The sequence below is a fragment of the Arachis ipaensis genome, chromosome B4 (genome assembly GCF_059453495.1).
Source record: "Arachis ipaensis isolate K30076 ecotype BB chromosome B4, ASM5945349v1, whole genome shotgun sequence".
NCBI lineage: Eukaryota > Viridiplantae > Streptophyta > Magnoliopsida > Fabales > Fabaceae > Arachis > Arachis ipaensis.
The window spans coordinates 777,274-793,660 of record NC_142439.1 but is presented as its reverse complement, the minus strand read 5'-3'; the positions used below and the strand labels follow the sequence as shown (position 1 = coordinate 793,660).

General features: G+C 32.1%; 1 protein-coding gene across 1 annotated transcript; it reads right to left on the bottom strand.

The window, feature by feature from the left end:
* Positions 1–10,970: 10,970 nt before the first annotated feature.
* LOC107638363 (putative xyloglucan glycosyltransferase 5) lies at positions 10,971–14,072 on the bottom strand. The gene is made up of 4 exons (XM_016341602.3): positions 13,261–14,072; positions 12,570–13,169; positions 12,360–12,473; positions 10,971–12,078 (listed from the first exon to the last, which is right to left on the bottom strand). Exons 1-4 carry the CDS (start codon positions 13,879–13,881, stop codon positions 11,431–11,433), a joined length of 1,983 nt encoding a protein of 660 aa, XP_016197088.1. The 5' UTR covers positions 13,882–14,072; the 3' UTR covers positions 10,971–11,430.
* Positions 14,073–16,387: the final 2,315 nt, after the last annotated feature.

Sequence of the window (16,387 nt, the reverse complement as noted above, 5' to 3'; positions counted from 1 at the left end):
TTTTTTATTTTCAAATCTCCCATATTAGAAAAACCATCTTACCTATCCTTTTCTCTTTATCATATTCACCTTCTTCCTTAATTCTCCTAATTTTTTTCAATAATCATTCTCCAAAACTTGTAACATGTTTTTGAGAAGGGCAGTATTGACATTGGCTACCAAATCAAGCTGCTCTAATCCATGGATAAAATAATAAAGTATGTTCAACAGTCTCGCATTCCTTAAAGCATACTTAACACATATGGGATTTAACTAATTTCCTTTTACACGACCTCTTGTTTACTGGTAGTATATTCTGCGCTGCTCTCCAAATGAAACTTTTAATTTTTTGTGGAGTTTGGATGATCTAAACCACTTTCCATAATTGTTTCATATTCATACTCGATGAAACTACTTCTAATCTGCTACCCTGGCTTTCATTTTTAGCTGCCATATATCCAGTTCTAACAGTATAGCATCTATCCTTCCTATACGGCCAGACAAGTCTATCTTCTTTTCCAAAAATGCTAACAAGGGTTCTTAAAATTTTATCTTTGACTATATCAGAAAAATCCCTTCAATCTTCTTTATATCCCAACCTTCTCCCTCCTTCAACAACTTGCTAACCCACTCCAACTCAATTCTCTCTTGCCTTTGAATTTTACCCCACACCAAACACCCAATTATCATCCCATGCGTTAACCCTAGCCCATTACCCACACTCCACCTACCATGTCTCCGAAGAAAGTCCCCGCAAAGTTTCATCATGCTCTAGTGTCCGTGTTAGCGCCACCTTTCTTTTCTGAACTATCTTTGATTTCATTGAAGTCTCCTATGACCAGCCAAGCCTTAATCATTGCATTCGCAATATTTTGGAGGGGAGGCCAAAGGGTTCTTCTATTATGGCTTTGGGGGTTGGCGTAGACCGCGGTAAGGCACCAGTCTTCTCTCCTGGGTCTCTTAACAATGGTGTGTATAAATTGTGGGTGTTGTTCTATGGGGGTAATATTGTACTCGCTATCATTCCAACAAATCCAGATTCCTCCTACAAAATCATGGGCTTCTTCAATAATGTAGTAGCTGAATCCCACGTTCCTAACGGTGTTCCTAACGAGGTAATATTGTACTCGCTATCATTCCAACAAATCCAGATTCCTCCTGCAAAACCTTGGGCTTCTTCAGAACTCAACACTTGGAATAAGGAAACTTTTGGTAACATCATTAAAACGAAAAGAAGGATCATGAACAGATTAGCAGGCATCCAAAGACATCACTCCTATGGGAACAAGCCTTCTTAGAACAACTTGAAACATCCCTCCAAAAGGAGCTGAATGATATGTTGGACAAAGAAGAAATTTTTTGGCTATAGAAATCCAGAGAACAATGGATTATGGAAGGGGACAGAAATACGAGGTTCTATCATACAAAGACCATCATCAGAAGAAGGAAAAACAAAATTCTGAAACTTAGAGATCGGCAAGGCAAATGGATAGAAGAGGAGCAGTAACTGGAAAACTACATTATTGATTATTTCACAATCTCTAGAGAGAAGAGGTAAATACAACTCCTATATATTCTCTAATAACTTCTTATCCTAATCTAGATATCTCTACTTGCAGAAACTTAGAAGCAACTACAACAGATGAGGAGATCAAAAAAGTCCTTTACAGCATAGGCTCACTCAAAGTCCCAGGAGGGAATGGGTTCCCTGCTGTTTTTTATAAAAACAACTGGGAGCTGTTGAGCAGAAAGACAAGTGACCATATAAAAGACTGCTGGAACAATCCAGAACATATCAAAGACTCCAACACCACCCTCTTGGCTCTTATCCCTAAGACTTAATACCCGGAGTTTGTCGCCCAATTCAGGCCCATAGCCCTTTGCAATGTGAGATACAAAATCTTGACAAAGATCCTTGTAAAGAGATTGAAGCTCCTTCTTAATGAAAGGATATCTCCGCACCAATCCAGCTTCATACCTAGCAGGAACATCCAGAATAACATCCTTATAGCCAAAGAAATTTTGCATTCCATGAAAAGGATTAAAGGGAAGAGAGGATACATGGCAATAAAGATTGACTTTGAAAAAGCCTACGACAAGATTAATTAAAAATTTATTAAGAGAAGGCTGAGCGACTTCAAGCTCCCTACCAATATCAGCAACATCATAATGCAAGGGGTACAATCGGTCAACTTTAATATCCTGTGGAATGGTAACAAAACCAAAGATTTCAAACCCGGTAGGGGAGTGAGGCAGGGAGATCCAATATCCCCCTATCTCTTTGTGATTTGCATGGACTATCTATCACAGTACATTGAACAAGAAGTGGAGGAGAAAAACTGGAGTCCTATAAGGGTGGGGAGGAATGGCCCCAAAACTTCGCACCTCATGTTCGCGGACGACCTCTTGCTATTCTCGGAAGCTTCTGTCAGCTAGATTACTATAATTAAAGAAGTATTGGAGAACTTTCATGCCATTACAAGGATAAAAGTCAACAAGGACAAATTCACCATAGTATTCTCCAAGAACACAGTAACCCACATCAGACAGGAAATTACTAGTAGAACTGATTTCAAGGAAAATAATGCTTTGGAAAGATATCTGGGGGCTATGATAAACAACAACAACAGGAAAGGAAATGAGAATTTTAAAACCGTTATCGATAGAGTCCATAGTAAGTTGAAAGGTTGAAAGAGCAAGTGCTTATCCCTTGCAAGAAGGATCACCTTAGCCCAATCAGCCATCAGTCCCAGTGTAAACTTCGAGATGCAAAACGGAAGGGTGCCTAAAGGAATATGCGAAGAAATTGAGAAGCTGCAAAGATGATTTATTTGGGGAGACACCGAAACTCAAAGAAAATTTCATGCAATAGGATGGAAAACTCTCTGCTCCCCCAAGCATGAAGGGGGATTGGGCCTAAGAAAACTAAGCATTATGAATAACGCATTTCTTATGAAGATAATCTGGCAACTTAATAAAGAACCAGATTCTCTCTGGGCAGAAGTCATTAGACACAAATACTGTAATGGCAACAGACAAATCATACAACCAAGAGCAAGAAGAATGGACTCACCTTTATGGAAAGAATTAGTCAAAGTTTGGCTAGAATACAAGAGGAACACGTTTTCCAGATTGGGGATGGACTCTCAATGAACTTTTAGCGAGATCCCTGGGTAGAAGACATAAATAGCCTGCTGGAATTCGCAACACAAAGCATTTCAGACACTGAATCTGCTGTTTGGGAATGGACCAACAACAAAGGGGAATGGGACATTGGCAAATTAAAGGAATACTTACCGGAAGACATTGTGGCCAAGATCACAGCATCTCCACCTCCATCCCTGGACCAAGATGAGAACACGATAGGCGGGAAGCACACGGAGAATGGTGATTTTTCCATTGGAGCTACATACAAAGCCCTAGAGAAATGGACAAAACCCCAACAAAATGATTGGACCAAGATATGGAAATGGCAAGGGCCTCAGAAGGCTAAAACGCTAATGTGGAGACTTTTATACGACAGATTACTAACTAACCAGAGAAAAGCCCACACCTTTGGTGGTGATGACACATGCCATAGTTGCAGAACTTATCCAGAGGACACTTTACATGCTTTCAGAAATTGCCTGATTGCCTTAAGCACCTGGATGAACCTGATAAAACTGGTTGCTGTGCAAGCTTTCTTCTGAACCAATTTGAAGGATTGGATCACTCTAAACCTCAACAATCAACTAGGAACCTTACCAGATACAGAATGGAAGGACACTTTCATCATCACATGCTGGAACCTGTGGAATTAGCGAAACAGAGAACTTCATGAGAACAGCTATCAAAGACCTCCCAATGCAAGCAGGGAGATTTTAAAAAGGGTGCGAAAAATCTGTGAAGCTTTTGACAGAAAGAAAATCTCACCTTTGGGAACTCGGAAGGAAACCATCCGTGTGAGATGGAATCGGCCACCATCAAATTGGATCGCGCTGAACACAGATGGCGCTATGGAGGGCACGACGATGAAGGCGGGTTGTGGAGGACTCCTCAGAGGCAGCGACAGGAAGTGGATTGGCGGATTCTTCTTCCCCATCGGTCGTTGCTCAGTTTACAAGGCTAAGTTGTGGGGCATTTTGAAAGGACTTGATCTGGCCTGTGCTTTGGGAATAAGGAAATTAGTTATACAGTGTGACTCCTAAGCTGCTATATCCATGATTAATGGTCAAAAAGATCTTAGCAAACACTCTAATACCTTGATCAGAAACATTAACCAGTGAAAAAAAAAGTCTTGGAAAATTTTTTTTGTAAATATTTATAGGGAGAGCAACAGATGTGCTGATTGCCTAGCTCGAAAAAGTCTAAACTTAGACCCAGGCTTTTATTTTTGGGACCTGCCTCCTAGAGAAGTTATTAGCATCTTAGCTAATGATAAACAAGGAGTTTCTATGCCCCGTTTAGTTTGTATTTAGTCTTCTTTTGGGTTTTGGCCCCGATTAATCACAAAAAAAAAAAAAAAAAACAAACTTGTGATGGAGCTGGTAAGATGTTATGATATGGATGAGCAGAAATTAACATTTCCAGTAGGTGAATTAGTGTCGCTATAATAAGAATTAAGGATACACTTGGCTTAAATGCACTAGGTATAAGGTGACTTAATTTCTTCGATTTTTTTTGTTATTTTCTTTTGTTATGCATCTCGTACGAGTTTTTCATATATTTTTTTTCTCACAATATCTCTTATTCTAATAGGCTAAGGACTACTATAAAGGAGTGATATTATTTAAAAAAAAAAATGTCAGAAGATTGATGTCTCTACGAACTAATGATAATTTACGGAAGTGAATTTTTTCAATTTTTTTAATTATTTGATAAAGTGTAATTTTTTATTATTTAATTTTTTTTATATATTTTTAAATTTATTTAAAAAATATAAAATAAAAAAATTATATTTTACTAAATAATTAAAAAAATTGAGAGTATTCATTCCTATAATTCTACTCTCTTAGAAATTATGTTTGGCGAAAATTCAAGGCCAACAGCACCAAGAGCACCTTGCATTGCTTGTTGGACCAACTATTTAATTACTGAAAAGGTTAAACTAGAGTCCAAAAAGACAATTGTATGTTTGATTAATTAAATTTAATATATTATAATCTTTTTATTCTCATAAAAAAAACTAACTAATTTATGATAATTTTGTGTTTTAGGGTATCCTTAAAAGAGGCGAGAGAAGGAAAACAAAAGATGTTCTTAATGTTGTAAAGAGAAACGGAAAACACTGAAGATTCTTCAAAAGCATTGAATTTGACAAATTCTAATTATGAGTTATTTTTAGAGTAAATAAACAAAAAAATACACAAAAAATTTTTAGGTAAACAAATATATATTTCAATCATTCGAAATATCTAATGTACACACAAAATTAATAACAGTTAAGAAAAGTGACATATCGTTAGTGAAATTTCGTTTCTATTAAATTTACTGTCTATGCAGCTATTAACATGACAAACTGGACTCTTAAATAAAAAATAACTAATTTAAAAATTAAAAAAAATCCAAAGAATATTAGTTGTCTTAATTTCTGAGGTATTATTCCCAAATTTAGCAATTAAAAATGTCCTAACAGAACTCATGCGTCACCATCATCTTCGTCCTTGATCCCTCTAGCAAAACAAGTTTTATTTGTGGTGAGAGTTAGTCCACCTTGAGCGAGAGAAGCGTATATGGTTACATGACACCTACTTAATTGAATGACTTAATATGAACAATTTTGAATATTTAATTAGGTCACACTTATAAAAGCCACAAAAAATTAATCATATATAAAATAGATCTATTAAATTGTGAGATTTGGATAAATTAAATTAATTTATTGATATATTTATTTAGTTATAATTAATTGATTTAATGAGTTAAAGTGAATAAATTAAAAAACACTTTTAGAAATATGTCACATTAATTTCATCATTAAGTATAAAAATTTAATTTTTATATAATAAAATAGATTATAAAAACGTGTACTAATACATGCCAACAAAGTATTATCCAGATCAGCTTGTGATTTTGAAAGGGAATTTTTTTCCTGTTTAATCCTAAGATGTTAGTGTAATTTTCTATTTTATAAGTATTAAAAATAATTTAAGAATGATTCATGATATAGCATGTTTTGTCTGCGTTAGTGACCAACAACTTGATTTAAACAATTTGATTTAGTCTAGTGATTAGTTTATTATGTTAAATTTTTTAAATTCTTTAATTCTAAGATCATTTATGTTAAATTATTAAAAAAAAATTGAAAATATAAAAATATATCTAAATTCGTGATCACCATCTTAATTTATTGTTCGTAATTTTAATGTGTGATTCTTTGATATTTCTCAACCAAAATCTATCACATTCTTATTTTAGGCTGAATAGTAACTTGTTGATAAAGTTCATAATTCTAATATGCAATTTTTTAATCTTCTTCAACCAAACTCTATTAAATCCTTATTTTAGACTGAATATTATTTTTTTGATAAAACAAGGATTGCATAGTACTTTTGGTGTATTGAAAAACTAAAATCCTAGAGTTATATTTATATTAGGTTATTGGTTCTCATTAAATTCTAAAGGCCAAAGTAAAACAAAATATTTGATTTTATTCTCATTTAAATTTAATAAAAAATAATAATAACTTATTTCATTTAGCATTTATAACAATAAATGAGATCACCTATATAAATCATATAATATAAAAAGTTAATGTAATTATAAATTCATGCGTACCAATAGAATAAAAACACATGAACAAATTAAAATACGACATGTGGATTATATTTTCTATGTTAGTAATTAATTATTTTTTTAAATATATCGTATCAATATTTTTACTAAAATATTCTTATATTTTTTTAAAAAATTATTAAATTTTATAAAAAGACTTAAATATTTTTTTTATGTTGGACAAAAATCACCCTTTTAAATTAATCAAATTTTAAAATTTAACTAATTTTAATCTATAATTTTAAATTTTAAATAATTTAAAAAATAAAATAAAAACATATTTAATTATTTATCCACACTAAAAAAATTACTTTAATCTTATTGATCCTTCTCCGTAAATCTATAGACGACTGATTGGTAAGTTTATTACTTTTTGGCTGAGAAATACATGGATGCTTTTGCTTAGTTTCTGATTCAAGTGACATATGGCGATGAATTTACGTACCAATTTTTTTTTATATATATCTCTAATTTGTAAGTTAAGTCTGCGATCTCTAGTCAGTCCATACATCTGAGGAACTATTATGATTAATCTGGTGTGTCGATTGTTCATATTGATAAAATAAAATAGTTATTATTAGAATAGATTAACAAATGATATTCTCATACACAAGAAAAAATCAAAAGAAGATAAGAAACATCTAAAATTTCTAATTACAATATTTGAAATCTCTCCATAATGATGCTAACTTTGTATATAGTATCATTCTTCACTTTTTTAGATTGTGATTTCTTTAATGTTTCGACCATAGAATTATAATTGGAAATTGAATAGGTTTCAAATGTTGGACTTCCTTTAAATATGCTGATGTTATTGAAGAAACAAATTCATTGAATGAATGATTTGTTATACAGTTTGTGTATCTGCCAAGTGATAATAACGTGTGATTGTCTCAAAGGCATGCATGAGGGAAATATAATTGCATTGCATCCAATGTTTGCTGTTTTGGTTAGAGATGGAACAGAGTGTATAGCTTATCAAGAGAATAGCATGCTGTTAGAGATTACTTTATTGAGAAGTGACTGCCACAGTGTTTCGATCATAGCTTTGTAGACATTGATTATTCTGGTTGAAAAATGAATACTAGTAGTTGCATTAGTCGTTTATTTCAAATTCAAAATGTAATAATTTTATTAGGAGTGTACTTACATATTCACCTTTATTCATATCAGCATGCAATAAACAGTTACTGTAGTTACAACTTATAAACCATAGTCATGAATTTCTTGCTTCTTCTTCTCATGAAAAATAGTACAAAAATTTTTTTAACTGAGAGACACGAATATTTTAACTTTAACACCAAAATTTTTTAAAATTTTTGGACTTGATGTTGCAGTTTTTTTAATATTTTTTATTCTTCTTCAGTCTTCTTCGTACATAATTTCAGTGTTTTTATTGTAAACTAAAAAATAAAATAAAAAGTTATATAATTACTTCTTTTTATTTATTTTTTTTGTTTGATATTTTTTTTATTTTTTTTATTCTTTTTAAAAGGTGAAATAAAAAAAATTATAAGTATGAAACAAAAAGAATTATAATACCAAGAAGAAGGTGGGAGAGGAGGAAGAAGAATTTGAAAAAAATACAAAACAAAAAAATAGCATCGAAATTTCTTTTGCAACAGAAATTTTTTAATTTTTACACTAAAATTTTGTTAATCATGACACATAAAATAGAATGCTATAATTTGTTTTACTTCTTATTTTTTTTCTTTCTTTTTTTTTGTTATTTTTCTTTTTTGTCATGTATTTTCTTTTCTTTGTTCTATTTTTGTTTTTTAGAAAGAGAAAAAAAGAAAAAATAATGAAAAAGAAAAAAGAAAAGAGAAAAAAATACAGAAAAAAGAAGAGAAGGAAGAAAAAGATACTATGATGATGATAATGAAGAAAAATGAGGAGAAAAAAGAAAAACGCAAAGAAAAAATGTAAAAATGTTATTTGTATACTAAAATTAGTCACTAAAATCAGCCACCAATGTATTTGTGTATAAATACATGTGTACGTAGTTTAATTTATTTTCAATGTGTATTTATATTCTAATATGTATTTTATACTGTAGCTGATTTTGGTATATATGTAGCATTGCCCAAAAAAAATACGATATTTAAATTAGTTAAAAGAAAAAAAAAACCAGAACTTACCTTCATAGTAATTATTAATTATTGCAATAAGTAATAAATATTAAATAAGATAAATTTTAACTTTTTCTTTTTACCTCCTTAATATTATCAATTATTATTTTATTAAAAATGTACTTAAATATTTACATCAGCATGCAATAAACAGAAATCCTCTAGTTACAACTATTTATCATCAAGATATATATAATTGAAATAAGCACGTGTTCATTATAATTAATGAGTGCGCTTTTACAAATTAGTAACAATAATAACAAGGGAGGCTTTTATTAGTGTGATACGTGATCCACATGAATGTGTCACAGATACATTGGGTATGGGTGAGATGTCTTTTTCCGTTTGTTGTCGTTGATTTATTGCTTTTATTTATATATACTAATATTTGTCGGTGAGAAAAGGGTCTTTGCATTTTCAATCAGATTTGGATATTTGAGTTGGGGATGGCAATAGGGTCCAAAGGATTGCACGGTTGTCAAAATTTTGCGACTGTTAATTAGTTTTGATAATTTCTTTTGTTTCCTTAATATTACCGATAAAGTATTATACAGGTTAATATACAATTAGGCGTGTATTCCTGTTTATATGTAGTAAAAATAATTTAAGAATGATTCATGATATAACATGTTTAGTTTGTGTTAGAGACGAACAATGTGTTAGATTATCGTTTTTATGATTCTACTTTATTTTATATGGTATCTCCTTAACTTGTGCATTTACCAGAGCTTCAGCCTTGCAATATACAAATAATTAGTTGAATAATTCACGACTTTAACTAATATCACTTTGCTGAAAATATTATGAGCAATTCTTAAGAGAAAAATATATTAAAAAAAAAAGAAAAAAAAATATATTACGTGTAAAGTGTAAGACATTGTGTTGACTTCTACAGTTCTACGTTCAATTATTCTATGTAATGCGAATTTTGATTATCCTATGTTCATATTCCATTTAATAAGAAAAAATTGCATGACAAATAATAATAATAAGAAAAAAAGATTAAAAGCACACGAGTGTTAAGCCTTCTACTCTTCTAGCTTTCTCTCTATCTCAAAATAAGTGTATGATTTCAAGAATAAAAGGTGAGGGAAATGAACAATAGAGAGTAGTAGAAAGATAAAAGCAGTGCAGTTATAGATGAATGTCGTGTCAAGTAGTATCATTCTCTAAGGTTCAGTAAGTTCAAAAGTAATAAAGTACATTCATCAGAAGATAATAAAGGCTTTATCTGACAGCTGAATCCTTTTCTCACTTTAATTTCAGGTTTACACCTTCACTTGATATTCATACTTACATTTCCACCTTCAAAAATGATGTAAAAGTACATAGATATCAACTTAACAAGTGTCTAGATGTAGTTGTTGTAAAATAGTGAGAAATCCTTAAACTCTTGCAAATTTTCAACAGCTTCAAACTGTGGACAAGGATGTATGTTTTACTTGAACAAAAAATGAGGTGGTTATGTAAACCCACATGGCAATTTAAAATTAAGAGAAAACAAAGATTTATTCATTATAATTGATGTGGAGATTTTGTCATAATCTATTTGTTCATTATAATTGATGTGGAGATTTTGTCATGATCTCTTACTAATGTTGATTATAAAAAGAGTATCTTTGTTATGATGGATTTAGGAGTCAAAGTCCTTGAAAAGCAGAAAAAGAGAACTATTTGTTGAGGAAGCAAAGGGTCCACCCACAAGACTTGGTTGAGGGTATGCAATTCATGTGCTCTGCCATTAATGGAACAGCAACTGGTATATGCCTACCATATACTCTAAAATAATCTTTACTTGTAAGTTTAATTGTTGAATTAAAAACAAATGGGGTCCAAATGGGGGCACTTACATGATTTTGGTCCCTTTGCAAAATCCATGGCCTAAAACCCACATTTATGTGTTCCTTTGATGCAATATAAAATCTAATTCTTCTCTTTTTCTCTCTCAATCTCCACTTCCTGCCGACACTTGTTATATTTACCATTAACTGTTTTTGACATGAGATTAATTATCATGACACTTATGGCAATATATAATTAGAAATTTATGACACTTATGTTGCATATATATCATGTAAATGAAATTTGGAACAACAAAGGTATAAATATTCAAATGCACTTGTAACATATCAATGTCATTCATTTCAGTAATTAATTACATATGAACCAAGAGTGAATTGAGCAACAATTTGATACTGAACTGAGAGAAAAACGAATGGGCTTATACATTACAGAAAATTGAAAAAACAAAAAAGAAAATGAAAAACAATCAATGGACAAGTAAACCTACCCCAGGAACAATTAAAAAAAAATGAAACAAAAAAGCAGAAAAAAACTCTATAAAAGCACTTGATGAAGAAGAAGAATAACAAACTTATTTATATGATTTGACTCAATGGTAGAGCTTTCAGCATTTTTACCTGATGAGCCACATTATCCAGGAACCTTGCATATGATATAACTGCCAAAACCAACATCTTTGTATAGCAGCAATTCCACAATTGGTTGGCCTCTTGAATTGTTTATCTTTCTAATAATAGTAACAACAACAAATTCTTATGATCCTCTAGCTCATTTGTTCTCCAATTAAATCGAAACCTACAAGGAGGAATGACACTCCTTGGAACAATAAGTAGTAGAAGTGCATCCCTTGTGCTGATAACAAGCTCCTAAATGCAGCAGTGAGCAATAAGAATGCAAGTGCAAGCTCTTTCTTGTATATCTTGTTCATTTTCTTTACAGGTTTTATAGCAACACTTTCTTGGCATTCCTTTATTTTGTTAAGATCAGAAAGTCCACTATCAGAAGCTCCTCTGTGCAGTTGTTGGAGACTAATGGCCTTGGATTCCCTTTCTTGGGCCGCTAACAAGTCCGGCTCGGACGACCGGCCAGCCTTTTTGGTAACAATCCATTCATATGAACTTCCTAACTGGAACAAACCGGATACCATGGCATTGAATTTCGTTACAGACATTGTATTCTCAAAGAGCAGATAAGGGACGATGAAGGGAAAGGATTTAGGCGCCGGAAGGATGTTCAAGAAGGACATGAATACAGGAATGTAGCATATAACCCAGATTGGAAGCTCTGCCTCTGGGACAAACATTGTCAAAGGAAGAATAATGCAGAATAATGTGAAGGAATAGAATGGCAGGATTAGCTTTCTGAGCAGAAAGAATAGAAATATTAGGTTTGCTTTCTTCCAAAATGCAATCTGCAACAACAATATCAGATCAAAACAAACATGTTAGAATTGCAGCATGCTATCTGTTAGAATATAATTAGGATCAATTAGTATTATTTAGTATATCTGAATATTTATTATAGAAGATTACGTATTTATTATTACGATTCTCTTAGTACCTATAAATACTTTTCTATATTGTATCATTCTATACAACTTGAATCACACTCAATAATACACGTTTCAGATTACTCTCTCAGTCTCTTGTTTCTAACACTATCCTTCATACTAGTTCAAGATAGTGAAACTACCTTAGAGGTTATAATGGCTGGAAGGCACAAACGAAAGAGCTGCATAGGACCAGAATGCCATCGATGCTGTTGTTTCTTGTAGGCTTCATAAGATTCAGGAAGCTCACAAAGAACCTAAAAATTAAACATAGAAATGTTAAGTATATTTTAAAAGGAGACAAAAAATGAAAATGAAGAGAGAAACAAACACAACTTTTCTGTTTTATATACCTTGACATGATTGAGATAGATAAATTTCCAGCCATTGAGATGGGCCCTGACAGCAATATCCATGTCTTCAACAGTAGTCCTCTCAAGCCAGCCACCAGAGTCTTCAAGAGCTCTTATTCTCCAAACACCAGCGGTTCCATTAAAGCCAAAGAAGTTAAGGAAGACCCCATTGACCTGCTGTTCTACCTCAAAGTGAAAGCATAAATTAATGTTTTGGAGTCTTGTGAGTAAGTTCTCCTCCTTGTTCACAAATGCCCACCTTGCCTGAACCAGTCCCACCTCAGGATTCCCCTTAAAGTATGGCACTGTCTGCTTCAGGAAATCTCGATTTGGTTGGAAATCAGCATCAAAGATTGCAACAAACTCATAATCCTTCACGTAATCACACTTCATTGCAGACTTTAGATTTCCAGCTTTGTATCCAGTTCTAAACAATCTATGGCGGTAGATGATGTTCACACCTCTCTGACTCCACTTTGATACTTCTCCTTTGATCAGCCACTGTATCCCCTCATCGTCTGAGTCATCCAGAACCTGAATCAGCAACCGATCTTTCGGCCAATCCAATTCACACACTGCCGAAATCGATTGCTCATACACCTACGTTTAAAATAACCACCGACAGTTTTTTCTTTTTCAGAAAGTAAAATAAAAAGTGCACAGGAAAAAGAGGAGAAGACATTTTAGTTACCTCTCTCTCATTACACATGGGAATTTGAACCAGTACCATAGGGTATTCAGAGTTAGATCCTTCCAACTCCAAATCCAAATCCAAATCACCTTGAAGATTGGGCCTAATCTTCTTGAGCTTGATCCAGAAGCATCCGAAACAGAGCAGCATTCTATCGAGAGACTGAATCAAAAAGAGAACGACACAGAATGTCGATAGAGACTGAATTGGAGGTGCAATATAAGCAGCCCTGAACTCCAACCAGCTGACGTAAGCGTTATGGAAGAAGCCTTTGATTTCGGAGGTTCGAGGGATGTGCAAATTACTGTTGTGTCCCTGGAAGTAGCGCCAGCCTTTGAAGTGAGCAAGGAGCTCAAAAGACAAGAATGCCAAGGCCATGAGCAAGAAGGTGAGGATGACTCTGAAGAGAATCGTGCCCTTGGAGGACTTGTCCATGGAACGATGAAGGAGTTTCTTCTTGAGAGAAGGAAGCAATGAAGAGAGCGTGTTTCGAAAGCAGGCAGCAGAAGCGAAGGCTCTGTGAGCTCTGAGAAGAAGAAGCCATCGGAATTGCTTGGCATTTTTGGCTCTCTCCTTGCCATGAATTTCCATGGTGACCACAACAGGGACGGTTGGAGGCATTATTGATTAAGAGAAAAGAAAAGAAAATGAAAAAGAGTCCGGCATTTCTCGTATGAATGAATGAATGAATTACTAGCAAGAAACAGAGAGGAGCACACAACGTGCAAGTGTAAAGTATTTCTCACACTCACTCACTCAAACATACAATTAGTGTGGGGTTCATATAACCAGTACACAAACCCACGAATCTTATATACATATATCATATATACTTATAAATTCAAATTTGAATTAATACTCAATTTGGTGACTGAACTTAAATGCGAGCGTCAATTTAGTCCTTGAGGTTTCAATTGTCTCTATTTAGTCCCAAAAGTTTATAAACATGCTTCATATTAGTCCCTGAGACGATTTTGAGTATGAAAACGTTAATGGAGCGCTGCTATAAACTATCAGATGTCACATTAAAACTTATATAATGATGCAATTTTGGTTTTGACATTTAAATAGCTCAAAAACGGCGCTGTATCACTTATTTTGTTAGATAAAATTTTAATAAACACTATTTACAATTTTTTGGATTATTTGAGTGTCAAAACTAAAACGAAATCATTTTACAAAATTTAGTGTAGCATTCGACTGTTCACGACAGTGTTCCGTTAACGTTTGTACGTTGAAAATTGTTTCAAGGACTAACATGAGTTATATTCACAAAGTTTAGGGACTCAATAAAGACAATTGAAACTCTAAGAACTAAATTGAAGCTTACATGCAAGTTTAGGAATCAAATTGAGTATTATCTCTTCAAATTTTATATATCTTACATGATTTTTATATTTCAATCCTAAAATATTTAGGTAAAAGGAATTACCATATGTACTTGTATTTTTTCTGTACTTACTTTAAATTTATTAGTTATTTATTCAAAAATATTATTTGTATACTAAAATTAATCGTCAATATATTTGTGTTTAAATATACATGTGGTTAATTTATTTTTAACGTGTATTTATATTCTAATATATATTTTATATTAATAATTGATTTTAGTATATATTTAATATATTCATACTTTTTTTAGCTAATAATGAAGTAACAAAATATATCTAATTATTAATTGTTGGTAAAGAATATATATTGGCTACGATGTGAAAAACGATTGCGGATTATCCAAGAAATATTTCTTTTATTGTTGAAATTACCAATGCAAGGATCTTGAAAGTGGAAGACCTAATCCATGTGGGCATGATTGATTAGTGAAGTAGCTACTACAAGCTAGAATATAAATAAACAAAGAAAGAAACAAACAAAATCTCGTTTATTTTTAACGTTCTAGTAGTAGCATGGATTGGATTGGATACAACAAATTCTCTAGTGTGTGCTCATTAATGAAAAGGCAATAAAATATTAAACTTTTTGTTTTGAAGTCGAAAAGAAAGTAAGCATGATTAGACCTTAATTAATCCTCTCCATCAGTATCAACTATAAGTATCAATAGAAGATAGCAGGCCATGTGAGGATGGCCCTTGAAACATACCCTTGAAGTTAGGAGGTGTTTCCACGCCAAATTGGTTCAGATTTCGAAAAAAAGAAAAGAGAATTGAACCGAATAAATTTTAGTTGGTTCGGATTTATAATTTTTAGTGAGTACATCCGAACCAATTCGAATCAATTAAATTCGAATTGGATCAATTCGAATAATTTAGTATTTAATAAAAAATAAAATTTGTAAAAAAATTAAAAATTATCTAAATACTATAAATATAAATATGTAATAATAATAATAAAAACAATACATAGTCGATTCAAGCTTAAATAACAATTATAATTTAAAAGACTTTAAGATTAAGAAATAAATGTATTTATATATTATTATATTTATTTATTTTTTAATTAATATTAAACTAATGGGATAATCGATTTGGTTCGGATTCAATAATTTCAGAATCAATATCCAAACCAATTAAGATCGAATTTGATCGGTAATCCAATTATATTTAATTACCATTAAATTCAGAACTAATATAATCTAGTCAAATTAATATTGGACAAGTAATTGAAATTGACAGTAGACTTGGTTTTGGCTGCTAGTACTCCATTGAAATTGTGGCCACCTAATTAATTAGGAATAGTGTCCACACTCTACAATAAGCCACTGTTAACAAGTTTACATTATGTCATCAAGTTAAGGGAAACTTTATTTGTACACACAAAAAGATACTGGTATTGTACATAGGATATGTAAATGATGATGATGAGAGATAAATTCTACAAATGAATAAAATCAAAATTCTGTAGTCTTGTAAGTTGTCCAAATCTAAGTAAATTAATTACTCGTATATTCAACTAACACAACTCTCAGCCTCAATACATTCAATTCAACTCACGACCATTACTATTTGCATTAACGCGTTCAATTACCTCCTACATTGTTACTGATGACTGAACAGTTGTTTTTATAGTAATAAGTAGAAAATACTCTACCTTGGCCTTTTAAGTGGTTTTATTTATTTATTTTGAGTAATGCTAAGAAAAAAAAAAAAACAACCATAACTTGTCTTATTTA